The sequence below is a fragment of the Anomaloglossus baeobatrachus genome, chromosome 7, assembly GCF_048569485.1.
Source record: "Anomaloglossus baeobatrachus isolate aAnoBae1 chromosome 7, aAnoBae1.hap1, whole genome shotgun sequence".
Taxonomy (NCBI): Eukaryota; Metazoa; Chordata; class Amphibia; order Anura; family Aromobatidae; genus Anomaloglossus; species Anomaloglossus baeobatrachus.
The window spans coordinates 126,780,145-126,804,722 of NC_134359.1; the positions used below are offsets into that span (position 1 = coordinate 126,780,145).

At 44.7% G+C, this 24,578-nt stretch overlaps 1 protein-coding gene across 5 annotated transcripts in view; it reads left to right on the plus strand.

The window, feature by feature from the left end:
• Positions 1 to 24,578, plus strand: part of PARD3B (par-3 family cell polarity regulator beta) — a 1,965,757-nt gene that overhangs the window by 324,313 nt on the left and 1,616,866 nt on the right. For all 5 annotated transcript variants that reach the window (XM_075317687.1, XM_075317688.1, XM_075317691.1 and 2 more), the window contains exon 4: positions 22,913 to 23,022. In XM_075317687.1, the coding sequence (XP_075173802.1) occupies positions 22,913 to 23,022 (110 nt within the window). The remainder of the gene's footprint in view (positions 1 to 22,912; positions 23,023 to 24,578) is intronic.

The following is a 24,578-nucleotide window of genomic DNA, read 5'->3' on the forward strand; positions in this document are numbered from 1 at the left end:
CTGTAAGTGCTTACTTTGATGGTGAGAGGAACTCGGGGCTGTGGCTTGCACCCCCTAAACCCCTAGTGGTCGACCAAGAGTGTCTGAGTCATTAGGCAAATCAACTTGAAGGAGTGAGAACTCTTCCCCCCTTGTATTTGGCTGTAGAGAATGAACAGGTCGATTTGGTGCAAGGTCATTCCTCAATCGACCAGCAGGGCAAGTGTTTTGCAAATGCCCAGGCTGCCCACATCAATAACATCTGCGCTGTGTCGTACGCCTTCCAATGTGCATTCTGGGGAAGGCAGTAGGAGAACCTTGTGACAAAGGCCGGAGGCCATACACTCCAACAGGGGCATCTATGGTGCAAGTGTCAGTAGTACACTCCGGTGGAGGTGGTGTTAACTCTTCCTCAGGGGGTTGGAATGCACAAAATACACCGGACGAGATGAAGGTGCGTGGGGGTCCCTTCAAGTCCTTGTGGGAAAACTTGATTTGCAGGTGCCCAGGTTGTTCGCACCCATAACATCTCCTATCTGTGATTCCCCCAGGGTGTAGTCGGAACTGTTGGGGCCCAGGATTGAGAGACATGGTTGTCATCAGCCTGTGGCTGGTTAAAAGGGCAGATATAACTGCAGAGGGCCGGGGAGCAGAAGCAGGCTGTGGATTATTGTCCAGAAGCCCCCTCCATTGCGGTCAGATAGTAAGGGCCTCATCAGCTAGGGCAGCAGCTCTATTGAAGGTGCACGGTGTGCGCTCTCTGACCCACTCCTGTATTTCTGATGGACACTTGTAAAGAAATTGTTCCATAAGAAATACCTGCATAATGTCTTCCACAGTGAAGGCATTTTCTGCTTCCAGCCATCTCCGACATGCCTGGGACATCTCATGGGCAGACATCCTAAACAATCCCCCCGTGGTGCATGGGAGGTCTTGGAACTGTGCCCTATGTGAGTCTGGGGTGAAAGCATGATAATCCAGGATAGTCCGCTTTACAATGTTATAATCCCGGTTCTGCTGTGAGTCAATGATAAGCATCTGCCAGGCTTCCGTTCAGGAGTCCCACTAACAAATGAATCCAGCCAGAGTGGGGCACCTCCATCACAGAACACTGCTGCTCAAAGTCCTTGGTGAAGCCTTCCACATCTCCAGAAGCCTCATCAAATGGCTTGAAGTTCGTCCAGGTGATCCGTACAGGCTCCCTGATCGCTGGGTTTATACTCCAACTCACATTACTCCTTCTGTCGGACTCCATTGCTTCTTGTCTCCTCTGTGCTCGGCGAGCAGCCTCCTCCTTATATTGCTAAGATACACCAAGAGCTGCCATCTCTCTTTCAAACCACACCAACCACTGGCTTTTTTGGGCAGGGATCTCCATCCCCAGTGCTTGTCCATCAGACATCTGGGAGGAGGTGGACTGGCTCGCACCCACCAGTAGATCAATTAAGACCTCTTTACTCAGTCCATGGTGGTTCAGGCCCAGATCTCTGGCTCTCTCATGTAGACTGGATGTGGTCCAGTCTCTGTACTCACTCTTTGGGTGGATCTCCATTAGGCTGTGCTCTGTTGATCCCACTGCTGCCACCAGTTGTGATGGGGTCCTTCTCCCATATCACACAATCAACATAGCATTTATTCTAAGCAAATCAAATGGTCCATAACATAATCCACAAAACAGAGAGTAAAATTGTCCAGTAATGGCATAAATGTCCCGGGGATCAGTCACAATCCTCCAGCAGTCCTTTTCCAGGCAAATGGGTTTTTTTCACAGTCTCTCTGGCATGCTGGCCGTAACCTCATTTTTTCCCTCCCAGAGGATCAATCTTCTTCATTCTCTCTTCAAGTTTCCAACAGACTGACTCATCCCCCCAGGTAAGCAAAGAAGTTAGGTGGACTGTAGGCCCCCTCCCCCACACTTAGGGACACGAGCACTGCAGGGGGTGATTACCTACAGACAATACAATGTACACACAAGCAATACAAATAATGGACATTGAACCAAGTGTAAAATACGAACCTATACACCATGATACACAGTACACCATATCCCACCATCACAATGACCATATAAAAAATCATCAATTTGGTCCAGAATACACGACTATTTTTTTTCTCACTTATCATCCATGTGCAATCTGTTTTTTTTTTTAAAGCACTAGTTATTAATAATTATAATATACAAGACCATTTGCAGTTTTCTTTGTTGAAGAATTGCAATTTATCTGGAAAAATCAGATCCTATATATATGAATTCTCATCCTGTGTTGAAGAAACTAATGTGAACTGCAATTTTTATTCCACACTCAGAATAAGTCTGTGAAAAAAATCGCTCAAGTTCACTGCCCCATCGAATAACATTGGTCCGACTTTTTCAACTGCAGTCAGATGGAAAATAAGCTGGTGTGACCGAGCCCTTAAGTAGCCAAGCTCCTTTACTCCCTGTATAGCTGTTACTCTCAATTAAAGGGTCTAGATACAGATCAATGAAATTCCCATGGACAATGGTGGAATTGCATTATGTGCCTAAGGCTTGTTTCACATGTCAGTGAAAAACACAAACGTTTCATGGCACACGTGGGTTGTCCATGTGCAATTCGTGATACATGATCCGTCATCCTTGATTGCACATGAACGTATACTCACCTGTCCCGTTCCTGCAGTCCATGGTGCTGAAGTCTCCAGCTCTGCTGCATCCAGCCCCACTGTCTCTCACCTCTGCAGCTACATCCGATCGGCTCTGGCTGCATTCATGAATATGCATGTCATAATGAGCCGGGCAGGAAGCAGCAGCATGCAGAGGCCGGAGAGAGCGTCGCTGGAGCCGGGTGAGTTGAAAATGTTTTTTATTTTCAATGTATGGTTTTTTCTGTTACGTGTTTCATGAAGCACACCATAGTGTGGTCCGTGGGACATCAGTGATGCAGGTTTGATAAGATGCAAATAAGTTAGAGCCTGCAAACTTCAAACAAGAGCAGGATTTATTAACAGATGCATAAATCTTACAAACCAACAAGTTATGTTGCTCAGTTAAATTTTAATAAATTTTCAACATAAAAGTGTGGGTCAATTATTATTCAACCCCTAGGTTTAATATTTTGTGGAATAACCCTTGTTTGCAATTACAGCTAATAATCGTCTTTTATAAGACCTGATCAGGCCGGCACAGGTCTCTGGAGTTATCTTGGCCCACTCCTCCATGCAGATCTTCTCCAAGTTATCTAGGTTCTTTGGGTGTCTCATGTGGACTTTAATCTTGAGCTCCTTCCACAAGTTTTCAATTGGGTTAAGGGGAGGAGACTGACTAGGCCACTGCAACACCTTGATTTTTTCCCTCTTGAACCAGGCCTTGGTTTTCTTGGCTGTGTGCTTTGGGTCGTTGTCTTGTTGGAAGATGAAATGACAACCCATCTTAAGATCCTTGATGGAGGAGCGGAGGTTCTTGGCCAAAATCTCCAGGTAGGCCGTGCTATCCATCTTCCCATGGATGCGGACCAGAAGGCCAGGCCCCTTGGCTGAGAAACAGCCCCACAGCATGATGCTGCCACCACCATGCTTGACTGTAGGGATGGTATTCTTGGGGTCGTATGCAGTGCCATCCAGTCTCCAAACGTCACGTGTGTGGTTGGCACCAAAGATCTCGATCTTGGTCTCATCAGACCAGAGAACCTTGAACCAGTCTTTCTCAGAGTCCTCCAAGTGATCATGAGCAAACTGTAGACGAGCCTTGACATGACGCTTTGAAAGTAAAGGTACCTTACGGGCTCGTCTGGAACGGAGACCATTGCGGTGGAGTACGTTACTTATGGTATTGACTGAAACCAATGTCCCCACTGCCATGAGATCTTCCCGGAGCTCCTTCCTTGTTGTCCTTGGGTTAGCCTTGACTCTTTGGACAAGCCTGGCCTCGGCACGGGTGGAAACTTTCAAAGGCTGTCCAGGCCGTGGAAGGCTAACAGTAGTTCCATAAGCCTTCCACTTCCGGATGATGCTCCCAACAGTGGAGACAGGTAGGCCCAACTCCTTGGAAAGGGTTTTGTACCCCTTGCCAGCCTTGTGACCCTCCACGATCTTGTCTCTGATGGCCTTGGAATGCTCCTTTGTCTTTCCCATGTTGACCAAGTATGAGTGCTGTTCACAAGTTTGGGGAGGGTCTTAATTGTTACACCTCGTGGCTCTCCTGTAGCAAGGAATGAGGTGGTCCCCCATTCCTTGTCTTCCATGAGCCCTCCTGCTCAGCAGTGCCGAAGGTCTGGGAGACTGCACGGTCTGCAGGAGTTGCCTCCTCGGAGACGCAGCGGAAGGGTGACACCTAGTGGTTCTCCCTTTGCAAAGAATGGAGTGGTCTCCCATCCCTTGGCTGCCGCGGGCCCTCCTGCTCAGCATCACAGAGGGTCTGAGAGGTTGCACAGTGTGCAAAGGATGGATGCTCAGGGAAGCAGCAAGACTTCCCTTATCTCTGCACAATGTGAAACAGAGGATCCCGCCTTTATGACCCAGAGGCAGGAAGATGAGCATGTGCCCCACGTGACGTCTTCTGATTCGCTCACTGATATCACACGGCCCGATAACGAGGCTGGTGATGTGCTGAATCCTGATTGGGTCACGCCCATCTCGCGCCCGGCCTTGGGTGGAGCTACGCCTCCTTAAAAGCTCCCCCTGCCTTCATGGCGGCGCGCGACCGTCCTTCTATGTTTGGATGTCTGGCAGCGTGCTGCCACGCCACTGTACAGACGTCATTGTCTTTTGTGGGCTTTGCCCTTGCTGCTCAGGCAGCACCTGGTTTGCAGGTCTTGCCCCTGCCTTGCTGCTCTGGTAGTATTCCGTTTAGCAGGCTGTGTTCCTGTCCCAGGTGAGCTCCTTGAGTCTCTGTTGGACTCACCTGTTTCTGAAGCACACGTGCGTGGGCACCTCTGTGCTACCCTCGTGCCATATTCCTGTGACTCCCGCTAGCACACGTGCGTAGGCACCTCTGTGCGTCCCCGTGCAACAGGTACACCGAACGAGAAGCCCCGAGTCATACAACCCTCACGGGTTAGGGCGGACCGGTGTACATAGATCGTCTGTGACATTCCAGACGATCACTAGTAGCAACCCGCTCACTCTTTCCTGACCATAGCAGCGGTCCCTTACACCGCACAGTGGACCTTGACCGGCGAAAGCTGTCCATTTCCCATCTTGGCACGCTTCCCCGGGTCCCCCTCGTAACACTTAATTAGTCTGAAAAGGCTGGAAAAAGAGATAATTAATCCAAACATGTGCAGCTCATTGTTCTTTGTGCCTGAAATACTTCTTAATACTTTAGGGGAACCAAACAGAATTCTTGTGGTTTGAGGGGTTGAATAATAAATGACCCTCTGAATAAACTTTTCACAATTTATAAAAAAAATTAAGAAAAAGAAATAACATTCTTTTTTGCTGCAGTGCATTTCACACTTCCAGGCTGATCTACAGTCCAAATGTCACAATGCCAAGTTAATTCCGAATGTGTAAACCTGCTAAATCTGCAGGGGGTTGAATACTACTTGTAGGCACTGTACGTACCAGAATCACTGACGTGTGAAACAGGCCTAAGACATTTTGTTTGGCTCAACCCTGCATTTAATCCCACTTATATATAGTGTGCTATCGCCAATAGGATACATTCACACGAATGTATTTTCGGTCTGGATGCTGTTCTTGAAAAAAATATCTGAACCAATATTATTGGTCTGATTTTTTTTCATGGACCAAATTAACGTATGAAAAAAAATTTCGTCATGCACTAGTATCTTCCGTATTTTAGATGAGACTTGCTTTTTTTTTAAAAAAAAAAATATATAAATCCCTATAGGGATCAACCATATATCATCCAATTTTTACGGATTGCAATTCTTTAACATGGGAAACTGTATTTGATTTGTATCTTTTAATAACTGCTGATGTATAAAATAGATGCCATATTGTTGTCAATACGGATGAAAATCATGTGGGGGTTTCTGGAAGAATTTTGAATACTTTTTTTATACTCTTGTGTGAACTTGGTCATATAGTGGATACTGTGGTATAATGTAGTATATGTGGTAAAAATACAAAGTAACATTTTATTAAACCATTTTTGCAGTATTCAGAGACCTAAATGTGTAGTCATTCATAGCTACTCCTGCGGGCATGTATTATATAAGAGACATTCTTCCTTCCCTGGCCTTTTAGCTGGATGCCTTACGTGCCATTCGTTCAGTGCAACTAGTGTACCTAATATGCACAGTATGGAGACAAACCTTTATTTCTAGCCGGGCAGCATTACTTATTAAAGATGCTCTTACTTTGTTCAGTTATTTACTTGCTATCCTATTCTCTTTTTTTTATCCTGCTGACATTTTACAGACCACATTCTTTAAAGACCAAAATAGCCTTTTCAATACAGAGATTAATTATTAATTGTGCGATAATTGCCAATAAGAGTAGCATGCATTTTATTTAATTAAATTTTTACAAGGATCTTGCTGGTGCTTTTATTTGTATCGTTTGCAAACTGCAGTGTGGATCCCAACACATTTCAGTCCATTATTCCAGCATAAAATCAAAGTGTTTCTCTTCTGTTATATGACTGTCTAGACTTTATCTTCTGGGACACACGAAATACATTAAGGTAATAAAAGCCCTTCTTTTCCATCTTCCAAATGTGCAATTTAACATAATTGATGATTGTAAGGCTATACTGGAATTTTTGAGCTATAGATTGTACCTTACCATAAAGCCCACTTTACACGTTGCAATTAGTTGTACAATCGCATTTGCGATGTGACACGCCCAGGTTGCATACGGGATCTATCAGATTTCACGTTGGTCGTTCATTTGCTGTCACACGAGTGTTAGTAGTCTATGTTAAATTGGTCAATTTTGTGTGCGATCCTTTAGATCATGTGTTCTGTGACGTATGCATTGAGCACCTTTTTTTTTTTTATTTATTGACTTGCCAAGCGTGTGTAATTTGGGATGCGTTTTTACTATGTCATCTGCCATTCAGCTCTGCTACATGGCCGCTAACAGCAGACACAGACAGCCATGTAGCAGAGCTGAATGGCAGATGACAGCAGACACAGACAGAGCCGCACTGTCAGAATGAACTCGGGTGAACTTCACCCGACTTCATTGTGATGCTGCGGCTCTGTCTGTGTCGCGTCCTGATTAGCGGTCACCAGTGAAGACTCACCGGTGACCACTAATCCCCTGAGTAACTGAAGTTAGCAGCCCTCTCTCATATACTCACCGATCCCCGGCGCCGCGTTGCACGGCATTCACACTGCTCCGGCGGCTTTTACTGTTTTGAAAAAGCCGGCCGCCCATTAAACAATTTCGTATTCCCTGCTTTCCCCGCCCACCGGCGCCTATGATTGGTTACAGTGAGACACGCCCCCACTCTGAGTGACAGGTGTCACACTGCACCCAATCACAGCAGCCGGTGGGCGTGTCTATACTGTGTAGTGAAATAAATAATTAAATAATTAAAAAAAACGGCGTGCGGTTCCCCCCATTTTTAAAACCAGCCAGATAAAGCCATACGGCTGAAGGCTGGTATTCTCAGGATGGGGAGCTCCACGTTATGGGGAGCCCCCCACCCTAACAATATCAGCCAACAGCCGCCCAGAATTGCCGCATACATTAGATGCGACAGTTCTGGTACTGTACCCGGCTCTTCCCGATTTACCCTGGTGCGTTGGCAAATCGGGGTAATAAGGAGTTATTGGCAGCCCATAGCTGCCAATAAGTCCTAGATTAATCATGTCAGGCGTCTATGAGACACCCTCCATGATTAATCTGTAAGTTACAGTAAATAAACACACACACCCGAAAAAATCCTTTATTAGAAATAAAAACACACACACATTCCCTGGTTCACCACTTTAATCAGCCCCAAAAAGCCCTCCTTGTCCGGCGTAATCCAGGATGATCCAGCGTCGCTTCAACCGCAGCTGCATGGAGGTGACCGGAGCCGCAGCAGACACAGCCGCTCCGGTCACCTCCACACAGCAAATGAACACAGCCGCGCGATCAGCTGAGCTGTCACTGAGGTTACCCGCGGCCACCGCTGCATCCACCGGTGGCCGCGGGTAACCTCAGTGACAGCAGCTGATCGCACGGCTGTCTTCATTTGCTGCATGGAGGTGACCAGAGCGGCTGTGTGTGCTGCAGCTCCGGTCACCTCCATGCAGCTGCGGTTGAAGCGACGCTGGATCATCCTGGATTACGCCGGACAAGGAGGGCTTTTTGGGGCTGATTAAAGTGGTGAACCAGGGTATATGTTTGTGTTTTTATTTCTAATAAAGGATTTTTTCGGGTGTGTGTGTTTATTTACTGTAACTTACAGATTAATCATGGAGGGTGTCTCATAGACGCCTGACATGATTAATCTAGGACTTATTGGCAGCTATGGGCTGCCAATAACTCCTTATTACCCCGATTTGCCAACGCACCAGGGTAAATCAGGAAGAGCCGGGTACAGTCCCAGAACTGTCGCATCTAATGTATGCGGCAATTCTGGGCGGCTGTTGGCTGATATTGTTAGGGTGGGGGGCTCCCCATAACGTGGAGCTCCCCATCCTGAGAATACCAGCCTTCAGCCGTATGGCTTTATCTGGCTGGTTTTAAAAATGGGGGGAACCGCACGCCGTTTTTTTTAATTATTTAATTATTTATTTCACTACACAGTATAGACACGCCCACCGGCTGCTGTGATTGGGTGCAGTGTGACACCTGTCACTCAGAGTGGGGGCGTGTCTCACTGTAACCAATCATAGGCGCCGGTGGGCGGGGAAAGCAGGGAATACGAGATTGTTTAATGGGCGGCCGGCTTTTTCAAAACAGTAAAAGCCGCCGGAGCAGTGTGAATGCCGTGCAGCGCCAGGGATCGGGGATCGGTGAGTATATGAGAGAGGGGGATAGACTGACATGGACTGAGAGTGAGGGACAGAGATAGTGACGGACTGACAGAGATTAGTGCATGACAGACATTGTGAGGCGCTTCAGAACGCAGCTTTTTAGCTGCGCTCTGAAGCAGACCTTTTTTAAGCTGTGGTGCAGAGCGCACACCTGCGCACATAGCATCAGACAACAAAATCGTGTGAGGGATGTCACACGTTACAATTGACTAGGTTCGTGCAACAAAACGCTCAATTCTAGAGAATGATACGATGTGTTTGCGATCAACGGTTTTGCGTTCAATCCTGATCGCATGTAGCTGTCACACGCAGATACCTCACAAACGATGCCGGATGTGCGTCACTTACAACTTGACCCCAACGACGGATTGTGAGATATATTGAAGCGTGTGTAGCGGGCTTAAGACTCACCCCAAGTTCCAAGTTTAGAAAGCAGGAAATCAAAAGTCTTTTTGTCTACTTAGAGGGGTCGTAATCACTAGTTTCTCTGCAGGAAGTCTATTATACATGTATAACTTTTCAGCAGACACATTATCTACACTCTCTATAGTGCACACATACAGTTGAGCTCAAAAGTTTACATTCCCCGGCAGATTTTTTGCTTTCTTGGACTTTTTTCCGAGAATATGAATGATAACATAACATTTTGTTTTCCACTCATGGTTAGTGGTTGGGTAAAGCCATTTATTATCAAACTACTGTATTTTCTCTTTTTAAATCATAATGACAACAAAAATCATCCAAATGACCCTGATCAAAAGTTCACATACCTGGGTGATTTTGGCCTGATAACATGCACAGAAGTTGACACAAATGTGTTTGAATGGCTAATAAAGGTAACATCCTCACCTGTGACCTGTTTGCTTGTAATCAGTGTGTGTGCATAAAAGTTGAGTGAGTTTCTGGGATCCAGACAGACTCTTGCATCTTTCATCCAACCACTGATGTTTCTGGATTTTGAGTCATGGGGAAAGCAAAATAATTGTCAATGGATCTACGGGAAAAGATAGTTGAACTGTATAAGGCCCTGTGCGCACTTGCCGGATTTTGCCGCGTATTTCCTGCGGTTTTGCTGCATGTTTCGCTGCATGTTATGTTCATAACATCTCTGCAGTGATTCACCAGCAAAACCTATGGGAAAAAAAATTGCTGTGCGCACTGTGCGGATTTTGACAGCTGCATGTTTTGCTGCGGGATTCCCGCAGCAAAAACAATTGCATGTCACTTCTTTTCCGCACATCGTTGCAGCATTTCACTCCATTGACTGCAATGTAATCGTGAAATCCCGCAGGGAATAACGCAGGCAGCAAATTCTGTGCGGTTCACTGCGTTTTCCTGCGTTATTCCCTGCGGTATTTCGCGGTTTACCTGCGGTAATGTTCATCGCTGCCTGCGGTTTGCAGGGAAGTGATGTCATTATGACAGGAAGAGGAAGCGGAGCAGAGTAAACACATTACACTCACACACAGACACAGACATACAATTCACACACATCACACTCACACACAGACATATAGAATACACACACAGATCACACACACAGACATATAGAATACACATAGAAAGCAAACGGAAATATAGAAAAAAAAACACGTGTGCTCCGCTGTATTTTTACCGTCCAGCCGAGGTAAGCACACAGCGGCGGCCCGGTATTCTCAGGCTGGTGAGGGCGAGGACAGGGTTAATGCCCCCCTCCTCTCGCAGCCGAGAATATCAGCCCGCAGCTGCCCCGGGACTGTCGCATCCATTATGTGGCAGTATCGGAGTGTCCTGGCTCTTCCTGTTGCCGTGATGCGGTGGCAGACAGGGTAATAAGGAGTTAATGTCGGCAGATCACCGCCACTAAGTACAGGCTTAATCATGGCAGCATCTATGTGACAGCTTACGTGATTAACCCGTGAGTAAAGTGAAAAAAACACACACACACCGAAAAATCCTTTATTTTAAATAAAACACAAATAAGCCTCCTCGTTCACCCTTTTATTAACCCCCCCGAAACACACAGCTCCGGCGTAATCCACATTCTGCAATGCTTGCATCCTGCCTCGACTGACACACAGCGCTCTATGCAGCCTCGCAGCGAGACAGCAGAGAGGTAATTACAGGGCATTTTCCACGCCCGGTAATGTGAACACACATTAATGCTCGGGAGAAATGCAGCGATCTGTCCTCTATCTGTCTATCCCTCTATCTATCCTTCTATCTATTCTTCTATCTGTCTTCTATTCTTCTGTTTATTTATCTATTTATCTGTCTGCTATCTCAGAAGGAAATGATTTTTTTTTTTCCCAATGTACTTTATTACATTGAATGTAATAAAGCACATGTACCAACCCGCACGCGACAAAACTGCGGCAATACCACGGTAGAACCACAGCAAACCACGGCAAACCGCATGTGGTTTTCGGGTGCGGTTTGCCGCGTTTTTTTACCCACAAATAACATCAGCTGAAATACAGGACTGACTAAAAATTAGTTGTGTGGCTGTTTCAAGATGCACAATAAGGAGGCACTTGAAGAAATATGGACTGCATGGTTGAATAGCCAGAAGAAAGCCATTACTGTGCAAATGCCACAAAGTATCTCGCCTACAATACATCAAACATCACAGAGACAAGCCTCCAAACTTCTGGAACAAGGTAATTTGGAGTGATGAGACCAAAATAAAACTTTTCGGCCACAACCATAAATGTTACATTTGGAGAGGTAGCAACAAGGCCTATGATGAAAGGAACACCATTCCTACTGTAAAGCATGGAGGTGGATCGCTGATGATGTGGGGATGTGTGAGCTACAAAGGCATGGGAAACTTGGTCAAAGTTGAAGGAAATTTGAATGCAGCACTTTATCAGCAAACACTGGAGGCAAATTTGCACTCATCAGCCCGGAAGCCGCGCATGAGATGTACTTGGACGTTCCAACTTGATAACGATCCAAAACACAAGGCCAAGTCGACCCGTCATTGGCTGCAGCAGAAGAAAGTGAAGTTTCTGGAGTGGCCATCTCAATATCCTGACTGGAATATCATCAATATCACTCTAGGGAGAACTTAAGCGTGACGTTCAAGCAAGAAAGCTCAGAAATTTCCAGGAACTGGAGGCTTTATGTCAAGAAGAATGGGCAGCTTTACCATCTGAGAAAAAAAAGAGCCTCATCCACAACTACCACAAAAAACTTCAAACTGTCATTGTTGTTAGAAGGGCAATACATGGTATTAAGAACTGGGGCATGTGAACTTTTGATCAGGGTCATTTGGATGTTTTTGGTGTTCATTATGATTTAAAAAGAGAAAACAGTAGTTTGACAATAAATGGCTTCATCAACCAGTAACCATGAGTGGGAAAAAAGGTTTTTGTGTTATCATTCATATTCACTGAAAAAAGGCCAAAAAAGCAAAAAATCTGCTGGGATATGTAAACTTTTGAGCACAACTGTATACTACACTGCTGCACACACAGTACAAGCACACACAGCTCTCCTGAATATGGACACACAGATCTGCTACATACACTTGCCATGCAACTCTTTTACATCAAACCACACACACAGCTCAGCTACATCAACACACATTGCTCAGCTTTATCAACACATTGCTCAGCTTTAGGCACACACACACATAGCTCATATACATCAACAAACATTGCTCAGCTTTATCAACACATTGCTCAGCTTTAGACACACACACACATAGCTCATATACATCAACAAACATTGCTCAGCTTTATCAACACATTGCTCAGCTTTAGACACACACACACACACACACACACACCTCATATACATCAACACACATTGCTCAGCTTTATCAACACATAGCTCAACTTTATGCACACAAACACACATCTTAGCACACGTTGCTCAGATTTATGAATACAAAGCTCAATTTTATACACATACAGCTCAGCGTTATCAACACACAGCTCAGATTTATACACACACATACAGCTCAGCAACATCAACACTCACAGCACAACTTCACACACAAAGCTCAGCCTCATCAGCATACATTTAAAGTTTCTTGCAGGCATGTACACGTTTTGTAATGTTAAGCTCTGATCAAATTAAAGAACATTTTCAGATACCTGCAAGTTATTGGTGTTAATCTGGCACCTGGTGCGACTTTACTCATCTGACAAACCCTATTTAACTGGCAGCCTATCTTTTCAGTTTGCACTGACTTTGCAAAACTGTGTGCCATTCCAAAGTGACTGAAACCCTCCAGCAGCAGGTTGCCCAGATGAAGGCCAAAGGGGTGACCCTATGAGCCATAGCAAGAGAAGTTGGTCATTCCAAGTCTGTGATTTCAAAAATATTGAATCTTTACATCACAAACTCTTTCAAGACCCCAAGAAGGCTTGTCGCCTTCAAAAGACAACTGCAAGGAAAGGCAGGATAACGTGCAGAATCTCAATAGGTAATTGTTTCAACACTGCAGCTGGAATTGCTCACCAATTCAGTACTGAACATGGCAAGGATCTGTCTCATCATACAGTGTTAAGATGTTTAAGAGCATTGGACTGAAAGCCCACTCTGCAGTGACCAAACCTCTCATTAGCAGAAAGAATCAAAAGGCTAGACTCAGCTTTGGTGAGGAGCATGTTGTGTTGACACAGGAGAAATGGTCCACAGTTCATTTTAGTGATGAAAGAAAGTTTAATTTATTTGGGTTTGATGGGAAACATTATGTTAGTCAACAAACTGGGGAAAGACTTAACCCAAAGTGTGTTAAGAAGTCAGTGAAGATGGTGGGGAAAGTGTCATGGTTTGGGGACTGTTTTCTGCAGCAGGAGTTGGACTTCTCCTACAGGTACATGGCATAGTGAATGCAAGTGTGTATCAGAACCTCCATCAACAACACGTGGTTCCTTACTTGCGTTCATCACTTAACCAGCCAGCAATTTTTATGCAGGATAATGTCCCCTGTCAAACAGCAAAACGGGGTAAAGCAGTTCCTTGAAACAGAAAACACTGAAACTATGACATGGCCAGACCAGAGTACTGATCTAAACCTAATAGAAAACCTCCAGAAAATCCTTGGTGACAAAGTTATGACCAAGAAACCCACAACAGTCAAAGAACGGTGGAAGAGACTGGAAGAAAAGTGGACCAAAATCACACTAGAGCAGTGTGATAGACTAGTGATGTCCTGTGGCCACAGATGTGCTGAAGTCATTGAAAGCAAAGGCCTGTACATGTTAGGTCCAGGTGGTGGATGCACTGGACTGTGCACCCCACCGGAGGCCTGGGTGCACGGTAGCCGGAGCACTAGCATGGCAAAGATAGCGTCCCACAGGGGACGGGTAGAATAGAGTCACTGGGGCTTCAGAGTTCCTGGAAACAGTGCAGGAATCTGGCACAGGTGCCGGGTAGGAATGTCAGGCAATAGTATTGATAACAGGACACGGCACCAGGGGACCTGAGCATCTAGCTTTCAAGACAAGGCTTACAAGACACGTTGATCAGGCCCCGCCCACATGGAAAGGCCAGTCCTATATACCCAGCACAGCCTCATGTCATTTCCTGCTTCAGCAGTGCTGGGCCCATAAGACCAGGTGAGTGGGCGCGGCCTGACCCTATACAGAAGGCCATGCTTAACGCTCTAACAGGCTGTTAGAGCGTTAAGCACGGCCGCTCCTGCCACGTGCATGTTATTAGGAGTCGGGTCCATGGCTTATGGGACCTGAACTGGAACTACCGCTTACATGACTCCTTATTGAGTCTGTTTAATGCATATTATGGATATTTCTTGACTCATTTTTAATGAGACCTGAGATGGATTTGCCACAATTATAAGCTCCCCTGATGAGTTTGCTCTTTGAACGAAACGCGTTGGGAGGTACATTTTTCATAATTAAGAGGTTCCGCCAGGAGGTTGCCTGAACCCATTTGAATCTAATATATGGTATACAAGATTTTGGTGAGATTAATCCAATTTTCTATTTATTAGTGGACTTTTCTGAAACTGGCACCTAGTTCATGGGTGAGACAAGTTTCACTTTGTATAGCGGTACTAGTTTTTCTATGGTTTGCATCGAACCCTTGAAAAAGTAGGAGGGGCCAAACCTTTATTGAATACTTGAGAAAGTAGGAGGGGCCAAACCTTTATTTCTATTGTTTGTCCTTTTATTAGTGAGGATTATCCTCATTTTAATGAATTAATTAAAAGTTAATTTTTAAAAAGTTCTTTTGCGCATGTGGTGACCCCGATGCTCAAACCAACTTGCTGTCCTGACTTGATAGATTGTGAATTTAACCCATTGGCTTTATATATACATTGTAATATATAGTTTTGTAATTTATTCATACCCTACAGTGATGAAAGGCGTATCCAAAGCACTGATGATACTCGGACCATTCTTTTGCGTACGTGAACTCGCATGGACGTCTCAATGAGTAAACGAGAGTAAAAGCTCTGAGCTCCAGTGTAAGATAAGATCTCGTTGCAAAATTAGGTTATACTAAATCTCTTTGTGATATTGTGTAAAGGCAAGTTTTTATCGGTAGTATTGTGGTGGAAAATTTTAATATAATTTTTAATTTTAGCAAAAGTCATCTAATTTGTAATTTTGCGCTGTGAAATAGTTTGTGGGTGGTAGTGGGATCACCGGTGTGAATTTTTGTGGAGATTGAAGCAGGATATTATAATTGAGCTAATTACTAAATTCTAGAATGTTCAGCTCAGGTTTAGTTCTAAATCCTGAAAACTATACTTAATCGTAAACACATATTGCACAAGTGGCTTTCATAAAATGTATAATGAAAGGTCTGTATGAAATTCTCATGTCAGACAAGGCCATGGTGAATACTTAGCACCTGTATGTGCTGCGTCCTAGTAGACGAGGTTCTGCAGAGGCTTCTTTTATTGCAAATATAGGATGCAGTCTTGAGGTGCCGACTAATATCTTATGAAAAATGGTAAGATAACAAAGAGAAGTTGAAGAGGGAGAGAGAGAGAATTGTAAAGACTTGTGATTATCTTCCCACGCTGGTAAATTACACCCACCCCCTCATGCTGTGCTTATTTTTCTTGTACTTGCTTAATAACGTTGCAAGCCGTTTGCTACTGACTCTGGTATTGCATTTGGCTATCACAACACGATAACATATATCTGCTAATATGTCACTTTACATCCAAATTAAACTAATCTATGTATCTTCCTCGCCTTCATGTTTTTGAACATTTTTCTTTTTATAGATTTTATTGATTCAGTATAAGAAAATGTAAAAAAAAAAATAGAACTGATTCTTCTCTCTCAATTTCCAATGGCTGAAGCTAACAAATGAAATAGGTTCTTCCCTAGTATAGGCGCTCCCTCACTGTAAGTGCCGGACTGTAATGTCATTCCTCTCTGACCCCTTTGAAATTACGGGTCACCTCCGTGTGGCATCTTTGTCTATTTTTACAGGAACAAAACGCAACAAGAATCAAATTGCCTTAACATTCAAGTGTAGTTTTATCTAGGGCACGTCTCCCAGCATTTACTTTTTGTTATTTTTGTCTTTTTTCCTTCCTTCTGTATGGTTTGTACTTCCCAATGTGATCATGTATTAGTATCTGGTAGTGAAAAAGTATTGTAGAATTATGAAACAGATTATCTGTTCAACACATATACCATGCTTCCCCGAAAATAAGCCCTACCCCGAAAATAAGCCCTAGCAGGAATTTTCAGTATTTTCCGTGTAAGGATTAAATATAAGACCCTACCCCGAAAAAAAAAAGCCCTAGTCACAGTTCAATAATAAAATGTCCATGCAGCTAAAAAATTAAAGAATACGCAGGACACTTCATTATAGAAAGCAGACACCCCCCAAGGAGAAGAAAGAAGACAGAAGACTCTACAATCATACTCACCAGACGCCAAAGGGGAGGACCTGCAGCGGATTTCACCCACCCACATCAGATTGCACACCCACCCACATCAGAGCACACACACACATCAGACTGCACACATAGTCACACATCAGATCGCACACCCACACATATCAGATCGCACACACTCCCACATCAGATCACAAACACATATCAGATCGTGCACACATCAGCTTGCATACACAGTCACACATCAGATCGCACACACACACACACACACAGACTCACCACATTTGGCAATATTGATTGATTCTGGGATGTAGTGCAGTCGAGCACAAGGACCTGCGGTGGAACGCATCGATGCATTACGTTAATTGGTGCGTTTTTCAGCCCTTCCATCCATTGACTTCATTATGAAAAATGCATGTTAAAAATCTCAAGGCAAAAACGCACCGTGCTCTTCTGCCAGGATATGCAGATTTGGTACAGAAAATGTCTACACCAAATACTCAGCGTGCACACATTGCCTTATTCTGTAATCACATGGGAAAAATATATTTAAATTACTTTTAACAGATCAATTAGGGTTACATTTAGAGTATTGTGAAGCATTTGTCAAATCTTTTAATGAGTATTGTCTATAATACAAACCATCTAAAGAGGATTTCATTCGGTACTTTCTCTGTGAGAAAAGTATGATAAGCCCATCACAAGCTGCTGCACCCGGCAATTTTTGCACTGCTAGTGCTGTGTGCCAATTGCTTACCATGTCAGTCATCTAATATATTAAGCTGAGTGTATGTGTGTATGTACGTATGTATGTATGTATGTATGTATGTGTGTGTGTGTGTGTGTGTGTGTGTATGTCTTCTAAAGGAATCCACACCGTCATATTTACAATCACAATATTTTGCACAGACATCCCATGTGACTCGGGGAACGTCATAGACTATGTTTTGACAAGAAAATTTAACCCCACGCTTAACAGTTACTCTCCAAAAAACCTGTCTCCATTAAAGTGAATGGAGCTGTGAGCTGCAGGCTATTAATAGGAGCTATGATTGGTTACTATAGGAACAAAGGACATTCATAGTATAAGAAGCTTATGTGTGAGGAAATATGATGTTGGTCGAGAGACGTATAGAGAGAGAGACAGACTGAGAGACAGGCAGGCACACAGAGAAAGAGGCACACAGGGAAAGAGACAGAGACAAACAGAGATAGATAGGAAAAAAAAAAGACAGACAGAAAGAAACACGGGGAAAGAGGCACACAGAGGCAGACAGGGAAAGAGACAGAGACAGACAAGGAAAGAGACAGACGGGGAAAGTGACAGATGAGGAAAGAGACAGACGGGGAAAGAGACAAACAAGAAAGAGACAGACGGGGAAAGAGACAGACATAGACAGGCAGGGAAAGAGATGGGGAAAGAGACAGAGAGAGACAGACAAGCAAAGAGACAGACAGAGACAGACCAAGACAGACGAGGAAAGAGACAGACGGGGAAAGAGACAGATGGGGAAAGAGACAGACTGGGAAAGAGACAGACGGGGAAAGAAACAGAAAGCCAAAGAGACAGACAGAGAGACAGACAAAGACAGACAGGGAAAGACGGGGAAAGAGACAGACGGGGAAAGAGACACCTGGAAAGAGACACACCTGGAAAGAGGCAGACATAGAAAGAGACAGACGGGGAAAGAGACAGATGGTGAAAGAGACACTCCTGGAAAGAGACAGACAGGGAAAGAGAGAGACAGGGAAAGAGACAGAGAGCGAGACAGACAAAGACACACAGTGAAAGACAGCAAAAGAGACAGACGGGGAAAGAGACAGACGGGGAAAGAGACAGACGGGGAAAGAGACAGACGGGGAAAGAGACAGACGGGGAAAGAGACAGACGGGGAAAGAGACAGACGGGGGAAGAGACAGACGGGGGAAGAGACAGACCAGGGAAAGATACAGACCGGGGAAAGAGACAGACCGGGGAAAGTGACAGACGTGGAAAGAGACAGACCTGGAAAGAGACAGACATGGTAAGAGACAGACAGAATGACAGACAAAGACAGACGGGAAAAGACACACAGACGTGGAAAGAGACAGACATGGTAAGAGACATACGAGGTAAGAGATACACCTGAAAAGAGACAGACCTGGAAAGAGACAGACTGGGAAAGAGACAGACAGGGAGAGAGACAGACAGCAAAAGAGACAGACAGAGAAACAGACAAAGGCACACAGAGAAAGACAAGGAAAGAGACAAACGGAGAAAGAGACAGACGGGGAAACAGACAGACGGGGAAAGAGACAGACGGGGAAAGAGACAGACGGGGAAAGAGACAGATGGGGAAAGAGACAGACTGGGAAAGAGACACACCGGGGAAAGAGACAGACCGGGGAAAGAGACAGACTGGGGAAAGAGACAGACGGGGAAAGAGACAGATGAGGAAAGAGACAGATGGGTAAAGAGACAGATAGGGAAAGAGACACACCTGGAAAGAGACATACCTGGAAAGAGACAGACCTGGAAAGAGACAGACAGGGAAAGAGACAGATGGGGGAAGAGACAGACCAGGGAAAGAGACAGACTGGGGAAAGAGACAGACCGGGGAAAGTGACAGACATGAAAAGAAACAGACCTGGAAAGAGACAGACAGCAAAAGATACAGACAGAGAGAGACAGACAAAGATAGACGGGGAAAGACACACAGACGTGGGGAGAGACAGACGGGGAAAGAGACACACCTGGAAAGAGACACACCTGGAAAGAGACAGGCATGGAAAGAGACAGATGGGTAAAGAGACAGATAGGGAAAGAGACACACCTGGAAAGAGACATACCTGGAAAGAGACATACCTGGAAAGAGACAGACCTGGAAAGAGACAGACAGGGAAAGAGACAGACAGAGAGACAGACAAAGACACACAGGGAAAGACAGCGAGAGAGACAGAAGGGGAAAGAGACAGACGGGGGAAGAGCCAGACCAGGGAAAGAGACAGGCCGGGGAAAGAGACAGGCCGGGGAAAGAGACAGACCGGGGAAAGAGACAGACCGGGGAAAGTGACAGACGTGGAAAGAAACAGACTTGGAAAGAGACAGACAGCAAAAGAGACAGACAGAGAGACAAACAAAGATAGATGGGGAAAGACACACAGACGTGGAAAGAGACAGACGGGGAAAGAGACACACCTGGAAAGAGACAGACCTGGAAAGAGAGAGACTGGGAAAGAGACAGACAGGGAGAGAGACAGACAGCAAAAGAGACAGACAGAGAAACAGACAAAGACACACAGGGAAAGACAAGGAAAGAGACAGACGAGTAAGAGACAGACTGGGAAAGAGACACACCCGGGAAAGTGACAGACCGGGGAGAGAGACAGACTGGGGAAAGAGACAGATGGGGAAAGAGACAGACCTGGAAAGAGAGAGACAGCAAAAAAGACAGACAGTGACAGACCGGGTAAGAGACAGACGGGGAAATAGACAGACGAGGAAAGAGACACACCTGGAAAGAGACACACCTGGAAAGAGTCAGATGTGGAAAGAGTCAGACGTGGAAAGAGTCAGACGTGGAAAGAGTCAGACGTTGAAAGAGTCAGACGTTGAAAGAGTCAGACGTGGAAAGAGACAGATGGGGAAAGAGACAGACATACACAGAGATAGAGAGAGACAGACACAGAGAGGGAGAGAGACACAGATAGAAAGAGACACACACACAGAGATAGACAGACACAGATAGAGAGAGAAAGACAGACACAGAGATAGACAGACAGACACAGTGACACAAAGATAGCGAGAGACAGAGAAACTGATACAGAGACAGAGAGATAGACACAGATAGACACACAGAGACAGACAGGGAAAGAGACAGACAGAAACTGTGAGAGAGACAAAGACAGTTACTACAGCTACGCCCGGGAACTACAGCTAGTTGTCTTATATACGTAAATGAGGGTGAGGTGCAGAATTAAACACAGCCACGCTGTAGAGAACATTCATCAACTTCTCGGTCCATTTTATTTCGACCATAATGCTATTCTGTATGGAGAGCTATGTGGAGCCCAATATTCTGTATGGAAGACTATATGGGCCCATTATTCTGTATGGAGGACTATGTGAGGCACATTATTCTGTATGGGGGACTATGTGAGGCCCATTATTCTGTATGGAGGGCTATGTGAGACTCATTATTCTGTATGAAGGGCTATGTGGGGCCCCTTATTCTGTATGCAGGGTTATGTGGGGCCCGTTATTCTGTATAGAGGGCTATGCGGGGCTCATTATTCTATATGGAGAGCTATGTGGGGCCCATTATTCTGCATGAAGGGGCATGTGGGGCTCATTATTCTGTTTGGAGGGCTATGTGGAGCCCATTATTCTGTATTGAGGGCTATATGGGGCCCTTTTTTCTGTATGGAGAGCTATGTGTGGGGCCTATTATTCTGTATGGAGGGCTATATGGGGCCCATTATTTTGTATGGAGGGATATATGGGGCTCGTTATTCTGTTTGGAGGACTATGTGGGGCACATTATTCTGTATGGAGGACTATGTGAGGCATATTATTCTGTATGGTGGACTATGTGAGGCACATTATTCTGTATGGAGGGCTATGTGGGGCCTGTTATTCCGTTTGGAGGACTATTTGGGGTCCATTATTCTGTATGGAGGGCTATGTGAGGCACATTATTCTGTATGGAGGACTATGTGGGGCACATTATTCTGTATGGAGGGTTATTTGGGGCCCGCAACTAGGTTGGCCCGCAACTTTGTCCAATTTTTAATTTTGGCACTCTGTGTATTTGAGTTTGACATCCCCGGTGTAAAGTCACTATGCCGAGGTGACTGACAGGGGTTCAACCAAGCTAACATTAATGGATCTACCCGTCTGCAAATATTTTTTTTCTTCTGGGCTTCGCAAAGGAGGAAACATTTTGACAAAGTATAATAAAATGTAAAAATCACTAATTAAATGTAATTTCAGCCATCGGCCTCCCGCATATGCCACACTGACATTTTGGTGGTCTTGATATAACTGGTAAAGGAATGTGGCACCCATAAAAGGCAAGGAAATAAGGCTGGTATTATCGACAGTAAATACCCTCGTTGACAAACATTTGGCAAACAAAAAAAGAACAACTTGCTTTTGTCATGTGACACACCACCACCACGTGGACCCAGTCTTTGGGTACCGTAATTGTTAGTGAGAGAGTTAAATTATTATGAATGATTTCACACCCGGACCTAGTTTTCTATAAAATTATACAAAGAGCGGCACATTTGTAAATGATCATGATGCATTACACTTAAAATTCACAACAGATCCAATAACACATGTTTGCTTCCTCTTTTATTCTCTGTCCACCTTTTGCATTTACATAAAAAAAAGAACACTAATTTTCACTGTCATTATGCAAACAAGCTGTCATACATACTGCAAAGCTACCAGTTAAGATAATGAAGCTCTTGAGCCTAAATGGAAAATTGTGATTTCTTTAATGAATTCACATCCATGGTGTGGCTAGTGAAGTTATGATCATTGAATGCTAATTTCCGCCATGTGGAGTTCAGATCTCACACGCACTTTAATTCTTCGTTTCTGGGATAGCAGCATGTGTTTCTTCAGCTGTCAATGTAATATTTTCTGTGAAGAACAGTGATCAATATAAAAATAAATACATAGATACAAGGTGCTGCCCCCATGTAATCCTCTTTATGGGCTGCGTATCAGCACAGATGGTTATACTCTGTGGCTTGTCTGGAGCATTCAGGAGAAAAGCTTTTTCAAGTCATAATGGATCGGCTTTATTGGTTTCCATCCCTGCTTTCACATTAAATTAACTCAATTTGTTTTATTGGTATTTAATATATTCTTATGACTTGCACAGGTAGGCTTTGGATGGCATTGGAAATTTTAAATGGCTATTGACCTTCTAACCACTGAAATGCTGTGGCTTAATCCATTTATTTTCTTTCTGCTACATGACAGGTCCAGATGAGAAGCATTAACATTTACCAGACATCTCAAAAGAGATTTTCTATTAGACCCTGTGTCTTATGTTTGTTTTCTCGAAAAGAACACACTTTTTGTCACGCTGTGAGCACATGAGGCAGGCAGTGAGAAATATTATTTTGCAGGCTGATATTCAGATATCAAAGCTTTGTCTGTTCTCTTCTGGGCACCTGATTGTCTTCTACTTTGTTGTAGGAACCCCTCTCCTGGTCAGACGAAGTAGTGACCCCTCAATGGGACCTGTGGCCGATTTTCATGCCGGACCTTCTCAATCTGCTGAGCAGAATATAAAACCTGCCGCTCAGGTTAGTGTGAACCCAGACATCCCTCAAATACTGTAGTAAAACTAGAAGGCATGGGGTGACACATCTCAATCGTATATTTCTGGTAATACAGTACAGGTATATAACTGGACTTGACACATTATATTAGTCAAAGGCACCATGCTATTTGCTTACAAACTTGTGGAACTGGTCATGTAGGCGATTCTGTAGTGCGATATACACCAACTTTTTGATACATATATCTATTTTACTAACACACCCTATTTATCCTCACCTGAATACTCTTCTGAATGGAGAGACGAAGCATCTCGCCAAGGTAGGTGATAAGGTATTTTGTAAGGCTTTTGCAACTTCTCAGAAATATGCTAACTCTAACAGCAGTTCAGGAGTTCTCCCCCTTTTTCCAGGAGCCACCCAGACATTAGAGGTGAGTTAGCAAATATGGTTTATATCTTAGTGCAGAGGGTAGAGAGGTCAGTGTATAACATTCAATAGAATGCAAGTAAAGGTGGTGTCACACACAGCGACGACGACAACGACGTCGCTGCTACGTCACCATTTTCTGTGACGTAGCATCGACGTCCCGTCGCTGTCGCTGTGTGTGACTTCCAGCAACGAGCTGGCCCCTGCTGTGAGGTTGCCTCTTGTTGCTGAATGTCCTGCTTCATTTTTTGGTCGTCGCTCTCCCGCTGTGACGCACACATTGCTGTGTGTGACAGCGAGATAGCGACGAAATGAAGCGAGCAGGGAGCAGGAGCCGGCGTCTGGCAGCCTGCGGTAAGCTGTAACCAGGGTAAACATCGGGTAACCAAGGGAAGACCTTTCCCTAGTTACCCGATATTTACCTTCGCTACCAGAGTCCGCCGCTACCACGCTGCCAGTGCCAGCTCCCTGCTCTCTGCACATGTAGCTGCAATACACATCGGGTAATTAACCCAATGTGTACTGTAGCTAGGAGTGCAGGGAGCCAGCGCTAAGCAGTGTGCGCGGCTGCTCTCTGCACATGTAGCACAACGACGCGTGTCGTTATTATCACTGCTGCATCTGCTGTGTTTGACAGCTAAGCAGCGATCATAACAGCGACTTACAAGGTCGCTGTTGCATCACAGAAAATGGTGACGTAACAGCGACGTCGTTGTCGCTGTCGCTATGTGTGAACCCAGCTTAAGAAGGGCTGTAGTGCATAAATATCATCAACTATAGACCCACCTATTTTTCCCGAAAGCCAAAGTAATTCACCTCAAGAGGCAACTTATGTAGAATAAAATATTGTGCTGTCACATCTTGGAAATGCAATATATTTGTAAAATCATAGGGGAACGCCAAATAACTAAAGGTATTACTTATTCAACTCTGTAAATAGTGGTAATATCTACAATGCATTCTCTATTAGGTGAGGACAAAATCATGACAAACCTCTATGAAGATACGAGGAACCTCCAACGGCATAACGCCAACACACGTCATGAAGGTATTTAATGTGGAGTCGGCACAATTATTGTCAGAGTGACAAAAATAGGTATTTAGGCAGGATATAAACCTACACAGACAGATGTAAAAAAATGAGCCGGAAAATG